Source organism: Sebastes fasciatus, chromosome 11 (assembly GCF_043250625.1).
Source record: "Sebastes fasciatus isolate fSebFas1 chromosome 11, fSebFas1.pri, whole genome shotgun sequence".
Classification (NCBI taxonomy): domain Eukaryota; kingdom Metazoa; phylum Chordata; class Actinopteri; order Perciformes; family Sebastidae; genus Sebastes; species Sebastes fasciatus.
In genome coordinates this window covers 9,677,403-9,694,832 of record NC_133805.1, presented here as the reverse complement: position 1 = coordinate 9,694,832, position 17,430 = coordinate 9,677,403, and the positions used below count along the sequence as shown (strand labels likewise).

At 39.5% G+C, this 17,430-nt stretch overlaps 1 protein-coding gene across 2 annotated transcripts; it reads left to right on the top strand.

Moving 5' to 3' along the window:
• Positions 1-1,256: 1,256 nt before the first annotated feature.
• On the top strand, positions 1,257-16,756 carry LOC141776695 (protein lifeguard 3-like). Of its 2 annotated transcripts, XR_012595792.1 has the most exons (13): positions 1,257-1,552; positions 7,426-7,758; positions 9,261-9,328; positions 9,470-9,534; positions 9,610-9,663; positions 10,509-10,559; positions 10,652-10,691; positions 11,966-12,003; positions 12,092-12,179; positions 12,300-12,395; positions 12,486-12,539; positions 14,134-15,057; positions 15,282-16,756. XR_012595792.1 is itself a non-coding variant. In XM_074650451.1 (12 exons), exons 2-12 carry the CDS (start codon positions 7,431-7,433, stop codon positions 14,281-14,283), a joined length of 1,032 nt encoding a protein of 343 aa, XP_074506552.1. In that variant the 5' UTR covers positions 1,257-1,552; positions 7,426-7,430; the 3' UTR covers positions 14,284-16,756. The 2 variants fall into 2 exon arrangements, 1 of the variants encoding a protein (XP_074506552.1); XM_074650451.1 differs by having other exon boundaries at positions 14,134-16,756.
• Positions 16,757-17,430: the final 674 nt, after the last annotated feature.

Below are 17,430 nucleotides of genomic sequence, written 5' to 3'. Positions count from 1 at the left end.
GGCTCTGTTCGAGGAAATCCCTTCAAATGTGATTGTTTTGCATACTTGCCAATCTTGAGACCTCAAAAATAGGGAGGATTTCTAAACCTAAGGGGGGGGGGGGGGTCTGGGAGTCCTCCCCCAGAACAATTTGAGTTTCAGAGACTTTGTTTCCTGAATTCTGGTGACTTTAAAACAATGAAAATAACAAAATAATAAGTACACTGCAACAGCATTTATATGTTAAAGGGACTATTTGTAAGAATCAGAAATGCTTGTTAACAGCGACACCTGTGGCCGTTAAGTCAACGAAAGTCAGCGTCGGGCTCGCACTTGTGCTCGCTCTACATAGACATGAACGAGCATCGCTCAAAACAGTGAGGCGACACACGTCAGCTAAAACCACAATATCACTCTATATTTCACTATATTTTTTAATGTTAGCTGACCAGACGAAGGTCTCTCCATGAATCAATGCTGATCATAGTGTTGGCTTTTCCTACCTCAGCCTCCGGGGCTGAAGCAGGAAAAGAAACATTATCGCCTCCGACCACAGCCGGAGAGAACTGGGGAGGCACCGGCACCCGGTCGGAGACGATAACGTTTCTCGCTGCGGAGCCCCGTCACTTCACAAGACACGGGAAACCTCTGTTGGTCTGGAGGAGCTGCAGCATTTAGTTCTGCACAAACGTCCACTGTACATTCACTAGATATCCTTAGAGCTAAACTAACTCTTCTGCAGTGTGTAGTGCGCGCGCATGAACGTGAGATGCAGCGAGAACGCGTGCGTTGTGTTAGTGCAGGCAGGCAGAGGAAAGGTAGCCACACGCACATATGCGAACGTGTATATGCGAATGCGCATGGGATCCCGACCCAGTAGATTTATACCTGTAAAAAGTTACAAACAGTCCCTTTAAACTTCTAATTTTACCTTCAAATCTCAGGAAAGAAGACTGAATAATTCGCCCCTATGGCATAAACTTTGCATGTGAATATCTAGAATCATCATATTATATTTATTATATTATTATATATTCATCAGTTATAATTAATTTTTTTGCCCCTTCTCTCCCTTTTTTTTTAATTATACATACTGTGCAGTGCCAAAGTATATTTGATAGTCTTATCGGACCTATCACATTCAGACTCTGATGGGGGGGCCAGTGACAGCCCCGGCCCCCCTTTGGTCCCGCCCCTGGCAGGCACCAAGCGTAACATGAGAAGTGCCTGTTGAGAATGAGCTAAACCCCTCAGGCCTTGTTGCACACAAACACACCCTCCTCTCTCTCTCTCTGTGTGTGAGAGAGATTCCTGTGGACTCCACCCTGCTCTGCTCTGCTCTTCACTGTTTCCAGTAAATGTTCTTCAGTGCTGCTTTACATCTGTTAGCTGCTGCTCAACACACAGACTGAACTGCTCCACATTAACCCAGCTACAGGAGCTCTTCTTCTCTACTTTGGAGGGGTTTGTTGTAAACAGGGAGGGCGTGGCCGACAGAGGAAAGCCTTCCAGTTACTGTTTCACCGCTGGGAATCATTTATCTGTCTCTCTCTGGTTGACATCTTCTTATTCGGTAAGTGGAGCTCACTTTTGACATGTTTCAGTGGATTAAAGGTACTCCAAAAGGCATTTTTAACCTGTTTCTAGTACCTTGTATTTTGTGATGGCTGACTCATAGCTATACAGGCTAACCTTTGTGTGAGCTCAGGTTTGGTCCTCTGGGTGCTTCAGTCATCTCAGTGTTCTCAGCCAAGCAAACTTCACAATGTGAAAGTTTTAATTTAGCTAAACTGATGAATGCTTAATGCCACATAACTGATGTCTTTAAACTTTGGTGAGAATCTGAAATGAGGAACACATTTGTTATCTGCCTTCCTGTCTGTATGTATGTATGTATGCATGTGGAAACTGCAAACATGTAGCTTACTTACACACACACACGCACACACACACACACACACACAGGGTTGTTTGTTTGCTACATTGCTCTCAAGCTGGCAGCACCAGATAAAGTTACAGTGCATTTCAAACCCAGGAATAGCCTTTTCTTTGGGGCAGACACTGACTCGTCATACCAGGAAAATCATAGGTGTAACCTCTTAAAGGTCCCATATTGTAAAAAGTGAGATTTTCCATGTCGTTTTATATTATAAAGCAGGTTTAAGTGATATATATAAATACTGTGAAAGTATCAAAACGCTCAATCCACAGGGAAATACACACAGCCCGTATTCAGAAACTCTGCATTTAAAACAAGCTGTCAAGCTGTCAAGCTGTCCATTTGTGATGTCACAAATATACAATATTTAGACCCTTTACACAGATTTAAATGTAAACCTTTTCTTTATTTTGTTCTTGATTTTAAAGGTCCCATATTGTAAAAAGCGAGATTTTCATGTCTTTTATATTATAAAGCAGGTTTAAGTACTATATAAATCCTGTTAAACTACTATATAAAGCTTGTTAAACTATCAAAATGCTCAATATACGGAGAAATACACACAGCCCGTATTCAGAAATTGTGCGTTTGAAACAAGCCGTTAGGATTTCTGTCCATTTGTGATGTCACATATATACAATATTTAGACCCTTTACACAGATTTAAATGTAAACATTCTAAATTTGTCCCAGTTTATTTCCTGTTGCAGTGGATGTGAATGACATCAGCTGACAGGAAGTAAAAATGGACCCAAGCTGTTTCCTAGCAACGCAATTCCGTTGCCATTCCGTCAAAATGCGCTAAAACGGAGCGTTTCTGACAGAGGGTGAATACAGGTATATTCAGACAGACAGTACGGGAAAAATAATGTGCTGTTTGAACATTAAAGCATGTACACATGTTCTATTAGAAACACAAAATACAAGTATGAACTTCAAAATAAGCACAATATGGGAACTTTAACATTGAAGATGGCTTCATTCAAACCAGCTGATGTCCCAGTGAGCCAGCATGCAGAGTAACAGGGCCCCAGGCCTGAATCCATTTATACTGATTTCTGTAAACGAATCAATTCCACCTGCTTCCCTCAGGTGTAATGACTTGATGTGCATATTCCTCTTGGTTAATTCATTCAGTTGTCAGTCCAAACATAGACACACACACTGCTGAAATAGCTGATCTCAAGTAAGGGACTGGGATTTGGGTGGTGATGGGGGTTAAACCTTATTTTTCACTTTAAAATGATTAAAGTGAACCTTATTAAAAAAAATTGCAAACACTCCCCACAACATGTCAAAATTATATAACAGAGTTAAACTTGTTTAATCGTGTACCTCCATTTATAACTTAATAATGGAACTTGGGTGTGCCACTAGTTCACCGTGATTCAGAGGCAGAACTGTTGCCAAAGTTGTCTTTGTGATGTAACAAGTTATGTAAATAATAGAAGTCTGGAAAACTAACAATTATTTCCATTATTGATTAAGCTGGCAGTTATTTTCGATCAATTGATTTATCGTTTGGTCTATAATTAGGGCTGTCAATCGATTAAAAAAGAAATGTAATCGCATGATTGTCCGTGATTAATTGTGATTAATCGCACATTTTTTATCTGTTCAAAATGTACCTTTTTAAAGGGAGATTTGTCAAGTATTTAACACTCTCATTATCAACATGGGAGTGGACAAATATGCTGCTTTATTCAAATGTATGTACTGAATGCACTTTATGATAGCGAAAACTTCCCCTTTTTCTAGAAAAAGAGGAACATAGAATATTTCTCTTCTGCGCTGTTGAAGTGACGTGTCAGAGGGCATGATGTTGTTGTATTCAAATATACTAGAGCTGCCCATCGATTCAAATATTTAATCGGGATTAATCGCATGATCATCCATAGTTAATTGTGATTAATCACACATTTTTTTATTTATTCAAAATGTACCTTAAAGGGAGATTTGTCAAGTATTAAATACTCTTATCAACATGGGAGAGGGAAAATATGCTGCTTTATGCAAATGTATGTATATATTTATTATTGGAAATCAATTAACATAAAACAATGACAAATATTGTCCAGAAACCCTCACAGGTACTGCATTTAGCATAACAAATATGCTCAAATCATAACATGGAAACTGCAGCCCAACAGGCAACAACAGCTGTCAGTGTGTCAGAGTGCTGACTTGACTATGACTTGCCCCAAACTGCATGTGATTATCATAAAGTGGGCATATAATATTCTCACTAATATTAAATATAAGGACACTTTATGGGTTATTTACTCAACAACAGCCTCGGTTAAATCAAAACCTTCTCAACCGTCTCAACAAAAAGCTTTGTCAAACCGGTTCCTACTGTTATCCGCTTGTAAGGTATTACAAGATTGTAATGTTGTCCACCCAAATGACTTCACATGACATCAGTTGCCAGTGATGTCACTGATGTGTCAAGAGATAATTGAGTAATAGTTTGTGTCAGGCTACACGGACGTAAACGCACTTGAAGTGTTGCCAAAGGGCGCATACTTTACAACGATGACTCAGAACCACGATGGTGACTCGGTGTCGGTGATGACGTGTAATAATCAAATGTGGCAAATCAACATCAGCCGCCAGCTTGGACTTGAACTGGTCGGTCAACCAGTTTCTAAATGTGCACTTTCCTACACAAGAGTTACACCCTCCTAGTCAAACAAACACCTTCAGGCCTCTCGTGCGCTAACTGTGTCTCATTGACCAGAGAAGTGATCGGCTCTGTGGCAGTTTGACTGCAAATACTCTGAAGCACTTTTTCCATTCAGTGTTTTCTGTTCCGTTGCTTGGTGCTCTGGATGTGATGTAATGGCAGCACGAGGTGGAGCCAGCTCGTGAATTCCTTCACTGTGCGTATTCCCCTAAAAAGCTCCAGTGAACAGGGTTTTTCCTGCTTAAGAGAATTACAAGGCGGCCACCTCCTTCAAATTTCCTCCCGCCTCCTGCTCTCGACAGAACTCTATGAAGACGCATGTCTTCATAGAAGGACCTTTTCCCACATTATCAAATGCAAAAGTTCAAACAGACATCTGTAAAACACAATATCAGATCTTTACAATATATCTGAGAACAAGACTGCCACAAATAGGCTACTGATAAAAGCAAATAATGTAAATTAGGAAGTAAAATAATAAAAATAAGTTATATAAAAAAGGCTGTCTTATAAAAGAGTCTTGTAAAAGTGTTTGAGAGGGGATTACTTAAAATACAATAATTGTTTTAATACATTTTTAAATGCTTCAAAAACAGGAGATCTACTTTTATCAAATTGTTTTACAAGATATTATCAGTTTTTGTGGGGATATTCTCAAACAGCTTAACCAAAGCATGTGATATGTTACTTCAGTTCACTATAGGAACAAATATTATTGGGATCACTACAGAAAACTGCAGATGAACATTTAATATCCAGGGATTCAAGGGGATTCCAGGGATTTTTTTAATACGGTGGCTTAGTTTCTATTGTAATATTGGAGTCAGAGATCATCTGTTTAAATCTATTTGGGGAACAATGTGTTTAAAATCTAAATTATTCACCTTGTTAAGTCAATTTTGTATCTAAAGCACTTTGAAGTATCCTGTAAAAGCACCAAAACCTTTTTTTTGATACTCACTGTAGGAACATTTGGCCATATGTGATAACATTGTGTGTGTGAGTGGGTGTGCGGTTTATTATTAGAAATTCCCCTCAGAGACGCATGTGGTGGTTCCTGAGCCTGTGGTGGTTTTTGGGAACCACCACTGCTGAGCAGAACCATATGTTCACTTTAACCTGATACAACCCCAAATGTATCCTTTAAGACAAACTCAAGTATGATTATTATTACCCCGCCAAATCTGGAGTTTTGGATATATATATTTGCACTTCGCACCCAAATTCACACACACCAACAGCTGCTCGGTACGCAGGCCTAAAGCTGTGCTTCTTCTTAATTACTGAAGCCAAGATTGTGCGTTTACGTGTGTGTATGTGTGGTAGGTTTGGTTGAAATAACTATATATATATCGTCAGCGATTTGTCTATGCTACTATAATATAAAGAAGCAGCCACTGTATCCTTTTGAGATCTTTGGGTCTGTTACTCTCCGTCATTGCGATGTTGAAAATCAATCAACAGAACTGCTTTATGGCAGTAATTTGGCATATTTTTTGTAGAGCCTTGATTTTTCATGTATTTATTTCACTTCACACTACCCTTTTTCACAATATGTATAGATATCGCAGTATAAAATTACCTATAACACGATAAGATAATTATTACAACAATTACGCAATAAAAGAAAATTACGATAATTTTATTTGTATCTCCCATCCCTACTACGTGTACGAGTTGTGATTAGACCAAAGCCATCCGATACTGGATTTTTGAGTCCGATACCAATATGTGAGAGTTTAAAAAGTCTGATAAAGATATGTCAGATGATATATATTTTCACATAACTGCATAACATAAACAAAGCAGTTGGATAAGGATCCCTTAAATTTGGTAAAACAAACCGGTCAGTGCTCTCTGTAATGCATATCTTTGGTATTTCTGAACTGCAATGTATTATTACTTAAACCTCTATCATTTTATCTTTTGGTCATTTGGGAGCAACGCAACAAACTGTATTCACAACATTGATATATTATCACAAGTTCATATGGCTAACGTTTTAGCAAACAGTTGCTTATTGACACGGTGAGAGTATCAAAACCTTAAAGGTTTGGTTAGCAGTGTTGTTCTAATACAGTTTTTGTTAAATTTGTTGAAATTCCCATTACATCCCGACAACAATCAATAAATGAAATGTTTTGACAAAAAATGAAAAAAACTCTGGTACTTGTGGCTGTCGCAGAACGGAAATAAACTGTAGATGATTGTAGATGATTGACTACCTACCTACCTACCTACCTACCTACTCTGCCCATGCACATTTGTGGGAGTGGCTTTGGAGGGAGGCCTAAAGCGACGGACTGTCGGGGTTGTCGAATATGCAACTTTCTCTCTACATTTAGCGTCTTTTGGAGATAGTGCTGCTAGCTACTTTCATTGGAAAAGAGTTGGCATCGCTGGGATAATTTGGTTGGATCATTTTTAAAATCTAGTGTGCTCTTACTAGTTTCCCAACATTACCAACCCTAGCTTTAAAGTTGCAGCCATGAAACCAAAACAACGAGCTGAAAGATGGTAAAATGCTCCGTAGAGCTGAGGGGAACTGTAGGTTGTGTTGGTTCATCACTGGAATCCCTTTCACATCATCACGTCATTTTATCAGTTGTTAATATGAAAATAAGAGCAACATTTAAGGCCCATGTTTACGGTGATACTGATATACAGTAACTGTGATAAGCTGAAATTAGCAGATAATATTGGGCATGGCAATGTGTTTGTCCTTGGTGTTTGCTCCTTACTTTTCACTCTCTTATCAGCTTCTGTACATAGAAATGTGAAACAGACGTGACCTGTATTTTCTCCAACTTCCCTCCTCACAGGCAAAATGTCCAGGTCAGACTACCCTCCAGGGTATGACGACAACCATGGCCCGCTGTATGCACCTCAGGGTGGTGGGAATTACCCAGGGGGTGGTGGGAATTACCCACCACCCCCTGCGTACGGCTTCCCTGGCTTTGGCGGTCCCCAGCCCTCTGCTCCCTACCCGAGTGGTCCAAACGCCCCTCTGTACCCGGGCCAGTCAGGTGGCTATCCTCCCGGCCCGTACCCAGGACAGCCTCACGGTGGTGGGCCTCCAGGACATGGCTACCCCAATCCCCCTCCCATGCCCCCTATCATGCCACCTACCATGCCATCCGATATCATGAGCTCTGGTAAGACGGGGACTGCTGAGCGTATCCGTGTGGGTCTAAAAAACATTTAACAAGATTGCATCATAGCACTCAAACAATTACACATGCTATTTAAGTTGAAGTTGGTAACTTTGAGTAAATATTATAAAAAAAAAAGTTGTTTTCATAAACATCTTGTTTAGCTGTAAGATGAGATGGTTTGCTCCGGCCAGTGGGCCACTTTCTCATTTTACAGCTAAACAGTACACTACAAGATGTTTATGAAAACGTTTGAGGCGAGACTTCGGCATTACAGCAACAGAATCTTGATTCATATCAGTGTTCATTTTGGCAGCTATTTTAGATTAAGTCTTAAAACAAAAATGCTTATTAGGTTTAGTCTCATTTTAATGATTTGTATCCTTCATAGTTTTAATCGACAACTGAAAGGTTTTAGTCACAGAAAAGTCATCTTATTTTAGTCAAAATGTTTTCTCTCTCGTAATTTTGTCAGCTATTGTTTTTACTTTAATCTTAGTCCTGTTTAGTCGTCAGATTATATCGAACATTTATGTCATTTTAGTCAAACTTATTTCACATTTTATGTTATCATTATCTGATGAAAAACACAGGTTGAATGATTAAGAATGCAGCTTTGCAGTAAGTTCGAGTCCTCCTGACGGCGCTCATTAATGACGCGCGGTACAATCGCACCCACCGGTCCGTTATGAGAGCCAATCCGCCCACCCAACATGTAAAAGTATGCATTACTCAACCACCCGAACCCGACCCGCAAACCATCAACTTTATGCATTATAGTGGCACCATTGTCAGGATTGAGGTGAGAGACGGACTGAACACCGCCGCCACCGAGCGTTGTGTGTTTGAGACAAAGACAGAGTTTTTATGTTTTTAAACTACATTTTAGTCTCGTCTTTTTTTCGTCACCTATATTGCATGTTTGATATCGTCACCGTTAGTGTTTGATGACGTCAGTACCGTCTCATCATGGGCTCGTCTTAATCATGAGAAAAAAAGTCGTTGACGAACATATTCTGTCCTAATTTTCGTCAACGAAATCAACAGTGATTAATATTTGATCAGCGCTGCCCAGTTGAACAGTTTGATCGAAGTCCGCAAGTGATTGACAGCTGCTCGGAGAATCCTCGGCTGCAGCTCGGCTGTGATTGGTTGTATCTGTTCGGGCGCCATTAGGAGCACCGAGAGGAGGCAGAGGAACATTATTTTTTTCACAGATTATCTGTCTCATGCACTACCGTCAGGATATAGCGACAGTTTTATAAAAATATTTTTTATCATATTTGCTCAAAGTTACCAACCGCAGCTTTAAAGCTCAGTTTGTTCAAAGAAAGAGTTAAACATTTTGGAAAAATATGCTTATTCACTTTTTTTTTGTCGAGAGATAGATGAGAATATCGGTTTCACTCACATCTGAGAGTGGAAGTGTGAAAATGTGGAATCATCATGACAGGTTTCCTGTAGCTCTTTGTGGTCACACTTCTGTTCTGCTCACGATGACACAGGTGACGAGTTTGCGGCGAGCGGCAGCGGTTGGGACAGTATGAGCATTCGGCATGCCTTCATCAGAAAGGTAAACCACACTTGTCACACAAACCATACTGGATTAGCTCCAGTTTGAGTCCGTCACGTATTACCACTACATTTGAGTCACAGAGCAAAGAGAGAAACCACCGGGTGTAACATCCCTTTTTTGTACTCGTGTATTTTTCAGGTGTATTTGATTTTGGCGTCTCAGCTCCTCGTCACCACGGCCATCGTGGCCGTGTTCACGTTTGTGTGAGTATGCGGAGTGTGTTTTGTGTGTCTGTCTGTGTGTATCATGCCGCTAACTCTGCCTCTGTTTCCCCACAGCCAACCTGTCAGAACTTTCGTACAGAGAAACCAGGCTATCTACTGGGCATCATAGTAAGTCTCGCTCTGCGGTGACGTCTAGGGCTGTCCCGAATACCATCTTTTAGGGCTTCAAAGCTTCAGTGAGAAATATTCGAAGCTATTCGAAGCTTCGCGGCAAGTCGAAGTTCTTCTGTCTCACCCGTTTCAGCGTCGCTGCCGCACTGCTGCACACACACACACACACACACACACACACACACCTCTACACCCAACAAACAGCGATATATGTCTGAGAATAACTGATATTATTACACGGCTGTGTTGAATACTCGATTCTGATTGGTCAATCACTGGGCTCTACGGTCTGTTACTTCTTTATAGCAGACCGTTGCTATGTATGCAGTTCTGAAGTCGGACTCTGGCGCACCGTTTTTGTGTCAAATTATTGATTTCTTAAGTAAGTAGCCGTGTAATAAGCGGGATAATCTACAGCGAGCCGGTCATTGTTGTGAAAGAAACCCCTTCAGGGCGATGAGAGACGCCCTCATCATCGCCCTGTCGGAGTTTCTTTCACTACAATGACCGACTCGCTGTAGATTATCCCGCTTATGAATAATGAATAATGTTGTAGGGTTATTCCTTATTTCATAGGCTATTTTGGTATTTATGTTTATGTGTTTTATTATTCCATACTTGTGTATATATATATATATATATATATATATATATATATATATAAACAAAGCATTAGAATAGTGATTTGGAGGTCGACTACCATGGCAACGGTCGAAGGCTTCGAAGCATTCGGGTCAGCCTTAGTGACATCTGTGCCTTTTTTTTAAAGTTATGTCTTTATAGGAATCAAAATGAAAGTTTGTGACTATGAATATACTCATCTCTGCATTTTGTTGTTTTAGTGCTGTGTATTTCATCACCCACATGGTGCTGGTCTGCTGTAAGGGCCCCCGGTGAGTGCAGCTGCTCGGTTTTACAAAGAAACATTTCCACAAAGCATATCCATAAAACTGCATTTAAAATTCTAATCGCTCTCTCTTTGTAGGAGGAAGTGCCCGTGGAACGTCATTCTGCTCACCATCTTTGTAAGTCAGATGACTTGTGGTTGACTTGTGAATCAGGAAATTGAGATGCGTAATTGCTGTCGGTTTCCTGGACTTGGATCAAGTCTATTCTTGGAACCAAACACTGAAGCTTTCTCAGTGCAAATTTCCATCAGCTTATGCTGGTATTATCTCAATACTTTGGTACTGGAACCAAACAGTGAGTCACCAAGCTGGACTCGGGCTGCGTTTGCATAATGCCTCTGACATGTCGTTTCTGTGTCTGTGTTTTATCAGATCTGTGCACAAAATGGCTCCATGTATGACTTCATGGACTTGTTATTCAGCTTTGTGGTGGTCATTTCTAGATGATTTACACATTATTAATTAAGTCTTTAGCACAAGAATATATGGTAATATATTAAAGTAATATATCATGTATTATTTTTTATTTAAGGGGACCATCACTTTTTTCTGTATATTAAACTTTATTCAGAGATGTTTAGGTCAGGATTTGTTTTTCATCAAATGTTGTGATTAGGGCTGTCAATCGATTAAAATATTTAATCGCGATTAATAGCATGATTGTCCATAGTTAATCGCGAATTAATCACACATTTTTGTTATCTGTTCAAAATGTACCTTAAAGGGAGATTTGTCAAGTATTTAATACTCTTATCAACATGGGAGTGGACAAATATGCTGTTTTATGCAAATGTGTGTATATATTTATTACTGGAAATCAATTAACAACACAAAACAATAATAAATATTGTCCAGAAACCCTCACAGGTACTGCATTTAGCATAGAAAATATGCTCAAATCATAACATGGCAAGCTGTCAGTGTCAGTGTGCTGACTTGACTATGACTTGCCCTAAACTGCATGTGATTATCATAAAGTGGGCATGTCTGTAAAGGGGAGACTCGTGGGTACCCATAGAAACCATTTACATTCACATATCTTGAGGTCAGAGGTCAAGGGGACCCCTTTGAAAATGACCATGCCAGTTTTTCCTCGCCAAAATTTAGCGTAAGTTTGAAGCGATACTTAGCCTCCTCGCCAAGTAGTAGTACTAGTGTGACATGGTTGGTACCAATGGATTCCTTAGGTTTTTCTAGTTTCATATCATGCCAGTGTCTTCACTCTCGCTTTAAAACTGAGCCCGCTACAACCTAAAAATCCCAAGTTGCCTTAATGCGTTAAAGAAATTTTTAAACTAAATGTGTGTTATCGTGTTCATTTGACAGCCCTAGTTGTGATGTAACTGTATTTTTTTTTCGATGGACAAATAGACCTTTTTTATTTTGTACAGACCCTGGCGTTGTCCTACATGACTGGATCCATTTCCAGGTAAGACAAACGTGTACAGTCCACATGGTAGTGTATAAACTTCCAGTACGTTTCCCTCAGAATTAACTGTGTTGCTTTTCGGTTTTAGTTACTACGATACAAAAGCGGTGTTTCTCGCTCTGGGGATCACCGCTGTCGTCTGCATCGCCGTCACCGTCTTCTGCTTCCAGACAAAGGTAGGGTGTGTGTGTGTGTGTGTGTGTGTGCGCGGAGTGCTTATCAGCTTCAAATGGCTGCATTGTATTTGTGCAGTCGCACGTGCCTTAACGTGGTCTGTTGGTGGTTTCTCTTTCTAGGTGGACTTCACAAAGTGCCAGGGCCTTTTCTGTGTCCTTGGGATCGTAGTATTCGTGACCGGCATCATTTCGACCATCGTGCTGTCATTCAAATATGTGAGTTAAGGCTGATGTGAACAAACAAAACAACCCCGACAACACACCTTTTCAAGTCTCCATCATTGTAATGACTGTTTGTTGTTGCAGATGCTGTGGCTTCACATGCTTTACGCAGCTATAGGAGCCATAGCTTTCACTTTGGTGAGTAATATTACATAATATCACTTTTGATTAGGGGTGGAACGGTTCACAAAATTCACGGTTCGGTTCATATCACGGTGTTGGGGGGGTCACAGTGTTCGGTTCGGTTCGGTACATTTATGATCCAGCGAGGAGGTCAGTTTCTGATTTCAACATGCTTTTCATTTATTTGGCTAAAACAAGTTAACAAATGTTTGCCTTAACAAAAGTATGGCTTACATAAAGAACATAAACACGTCTTCATTGTCAAATCTTAATTGAAAGAATAGGTCTTCTACAGTAATTAGTGCAAACAAAAAAATGCAGCTTTGTTATTTTCATATAAATATAATGAAATAGACGAAGGCCATCAATTATACTTAAAGAAACAGTATAACATATGTCTCAATTCCCTGATTATCAATTGAAAGATTAGTTTTTCCACTCAAAAAGTGCCGTATTTAGAAAGGAGTACAGTTGGATTTCTGTGCCGCTGTTACTTAAAAATAATGAATACATTACAGGGGTTGTGCTGTTGCCCCTCTCAAGTTTCCTGTCACTGCTTGTGTCAGTGCTTCAGAGAGATGCTCACTTGTGTTGCTCTCATAAAAGGCGGCGCGTCTGCAAAACGTACCTTTATTTATTATCTCCCACTCTGAAGTGATGTGATGTGCAGCCAGTCACTAACTCTCAGTAGCCCTGGATGTCTATCCGTCTGTAGTAAGAGCTACGTAGGCTGTGTTGGACAATCTTTGACAATTCCTAGTCGTGTCTGTGTTGTATTACTGTGTTGCTTAAGAGTCGGCAAGAGGGGATATTATAGCGCGGCTCAAGTAACGTTAATCATATGCTGAATTCCAGCGTCCTCCAGCGTACTCCAGGGCTGCATATCTTTCACTATAAACCTCCCCGGTGCTTTAGTTGTTGTTTTTTGTTGCTGTGGGCAGAAAGAGTTGCTCTTTCCCACCCGACTCTCTCCTCCTTGCGCTATCAACAGACACACCGGAGTGATGTCTTCGTAAATGGCTCATCATATTGGAAGTGTTGCCGCTAGCATAAACCACACGTGTTGCACAGTGCTCACACACAGTCGACGTTTTATCCACCACTTTTATTTGTCATTTTCAAAGGCAACACTAAATCTGTAATGCTCCCATACAGCAGAACGAAACGATGCTGGCGGATCCTCTAACTGTACTTTATCGTGTCCACTCGCTATTTAAACTGACTGACAGCTGCACTCTGCTCTTCATCCGTGCCGACTAAGAAGTTTTTTCCCCCAGATAACTTTATTTGAAGGTTTTTTTTCTGCCTTTTTGACTGAAATCTGTGAGGCTGTTTCCCATTTCTAGTGTGACAATAAAGGGGAGCCAAACTCTACATGAAAAAAAAAGCACACAATGGGCCTCATAACATATTTCAAATGAAACGAACACAACACACACGCCCCGAACCGTGACTAGCGAACCGAACAGGTTGTTTACTTGAACCCTTCCATTCCTACTTTTGATGATGGTTTTTATACTGTTATTGTTTACAGTTGCCCTTTGGGGGTATTACTCTTTCAAAACATTTGTTCCAGTGTTATTCTGAATGTTTCTTGTTTGTCTCGTAGTTCCTAGCGTACCACACGCAGCTGCTGATAGGGAACAGGAAGCACTCCATCAGTCCAGAGGAGTACGTGTTCGCCGCGCTCTCCATCTACGTCGACATCGTCCAGATCTTCCTTTTCCTGCTGCAAATTATCGGTGCTACGACCAAATGAGTGCACCCGAGGGTACGCGACCAACTCGGGTCAACACGGTGCAGACGAGCGCCCGCAAAACCATTCCGTGCTTTTTAAAAACCTCTTGCTTCGTTTTCAAGTCAGAATCATAAAAACATTTATAAAATCCTGATGCACTCTGGTGAAAATGTTCAAGGGCTGAGTTTGAGATTTTGTCAAAAAGAAAAATGCACTTTTTCTGAAATGAATATTTCTCTACCGTATATCTGAATTAAGCAACTTTTCAGTGGTTTAAACAGAATATTAATACTACAATATAAATATCTATATAGACACTGGAATGCCAGCTGCAACATTTATTCACTCTTGCTGGACTTAAGTTAAGGCAGACCGTGTCTCAACATTTTCCTCTGCATGTAGATGTACTGTTATACATTTAGAGCTGGGGCCCGTCTGTATAGATGTATAAATGGGCAAACATGTTTATTCTAATGTTCAAACTCCAATATGCCAACACAAAGGGACACCTCTCTGGTTGGCTTTGAAGTACAAGTAAGTGTGTTGGGCAATACCACAAAATAATAATACCAGTACCAGGATCATATCAATACCATTATATTGATTTATTTAAAGCAGCTAATGTACTTTCATGTAAGAAATATCATGATTTATGAAGTGAATGAATCATCAATAGGCTATTTCTAAATATTTACCAATGAATAGTTTTCAAACATTAGGCATTTATTTTTCATATTTGCTTCTTAATTACTTAAAGGAATAGTTCCACATTTTGGGAAATGCGCATAATTTGCTGTCTTGCTTAGAGTTTGATGAAAAGGATTGATACCACTCTCATGTCTGTACTGTATTATGGTGCCTTCAAATGGAGTCGTGTTTACCGTGTTTACACCATGGGAAGTCGTGTACACAATATGCGTGGCGTTCAGGTGGTTAAGTCGTGAAGAACACCGCTGCTAAGCAACGGCAATATTAACGTTACCGTCGGCGTCTAGAAGTCACAGAGGCTAACGATTTAGCAGGTGGGTAACATAATGCAGGAAATGCAAAGGCATAATGACAGAGGAAAAAGATGAGGTCGTTGGGAATAAAAATTACAAAGAAAAACAATATACAACTAAAATTGCTATATTTGAACTTATTATGCACCGAAAAATGAACTTCCATGGGCTCCAATGTTTCTCATAAACGTCAGCAAACACGTCACAACTCATGAACTCAGAGCTTTCGGAAACTTTCCAATTACGAGGTCGTGAATACGACATGAAGGGGGCGTTCATATGGATTTATCTCTTAAACGCGGTAAACACGACCCCATTAGAAGGCACCAATAAATACTGTATAAATCTGCATACCAGCGCCTCTAAAGCTCTCTACTTATCTTGTTATATCTCGTTTGTTTAATCCATAGAAAAACAAAGTGTACAAACTTCAGGTTGTGTTTTTATGGTTGTGTCATATGCTGGATTTATTAACGCAACTGGACCTGTCATTTATATAATTTGGGTTTTGTACAGATTAAACAAACAAGGTTTAACGTGTTAATTAGTGAATTTAACAGGTGCTGGTAGACAGTTTGGTAGCTCGCTGTAGCTTCATATATAGCATTCAGACATGAGGGTGGTATAGATCGCCTCATCTAACTCTCAGCAAGAAAGTGAATCAGTATATTTCTCAACTATTGCTTTAGGTTTATGCATGTTAGAAGGCAAACCCGGTTTTAATGGTAAATAGGCCTAATTGAAGTGATCTCTGCGGGTATGCACACAACAACAGCTGAAAAGCTAAAAAGTGTTTATGTGCCTAAAAGGTGACGTTACATCTTAATTACACTAGTATGGATACTCAAAACTACACTTTGTATTGGCAGTATTGATACTTTGGTGATTGATCTGCCCACCCCTGAAACAGCTCAGTACACCTAATAATGGCTTCATATTCACAAGCCTTTGCTTACGGTTTAATACATGCATTGCTGTATTGTAACTATATACATTCTACATCACTACAGTGCCTTCACAATGACAATGTTTATGAGATTAGGTTTTTGTTTTTTTACTTTAAGAAGTACAGGGTTATACTCCACAAGCTTTTATAGTATTGTTACATATTGTGTCAGTTAATATATTCTCGTGTTACAGTCCGATCTGGGTCGGATACTGAGTGGCAGCAAGGCAGGTTAAAACACAGTTAAAGCCATGTAGTTAAATTATTGGAACTGAAAGTGAGTTCCAGCTAGTGTGGCATTGTTAAAAAGCTCAACGAAATGATTGACCCCACCCAGCTGGTCCCTCCTCTGCACATGTTCATATTCATCACAAGTATAGACCCAAGTTACATATACAGCCTTTGAGTCAAAACAACTAAGGCAGACTTTTTGAATGTGCAGCACAGATGGTCAGTGGTGGGTATATAGGTTTGTAAATATACATATCATCAACAATGAGGACAATTTGTTTGCCTTTTCATATCAAATAAACATTTGTATTTGTGAGTTTTGATGTCGTTCATATGCAGTTGTACCAGTGATGGTTCTTGTTTATGTGTTTAAAAACTTTTAAATTTACGTTCACTTCCTTTATCCCACTAGGGGTCTCCAATAAGAGAGCAGTTTGTGGTGTTTGTGGGTTTTTGTGTCTCAACAACTCCTATTCCACCAATCCCCTCCAAACTTCCAAACGCAAAATGAGTCAGGACTTTTTTCTAGCATACTAGTCTGTACTGTTACTTTTTAATGACTTTTTTTATAGCATACTAAACTGACTTTTTTTTTCACCATACTATACGATGACTTTTTTATGAAAATGTTTTATAGGGCTGGCAATCGATTAAAATATTTAATCGTGATAAATCATCCACAGATAATCCACTTTTTTTTGTATCTGTTCAAAATGTTATGAAAAAAAGTCATAGTATGTCGAAAAATTTTATGAAAAAGTCATAGTATGTCGAAAAAAGTTATAGTATATTATGTCGAAATATTTTATGAAAAAATGTCATAGTATGTCGAAAGACTTTATGAATGAATTTCATAGTATAGTATGTCAAAAAATTTAATGAAAAAAAGTCATAGTATAGTATGTCGAAAAATCATATAAAAAAAGTCAGTTTAGTATGTCGAAAAATGTTATGCAAAAAAAGTCATAATATAGTATGTCAAAAGATTTC

Bases quoted from the DNA above. Each gene is read 5' to 3' on its own strand.
- LOC141776695 (XM_074650451.1), top strand. From the start codon at position 7,431: ATGTCCAGGTCAGACTACCCTCCAGGGTATGACGACAACCATGGCCCG. The intron at 10,560-10,651 runs GTGAGTGCAGCT...CTCTCTTTGTAG, and splicing joins GTCTGCTGTAAGGGCCCCCG to GAGGAAGTGCCCGTGGAACG. The intron at 12,004-12,091 runs GTAAGACAAACG...TTTCGGTTTTAG, and splicing joins ATGACTGGATCCATTTCCAG to TTACTACGATACAAAAGCGG.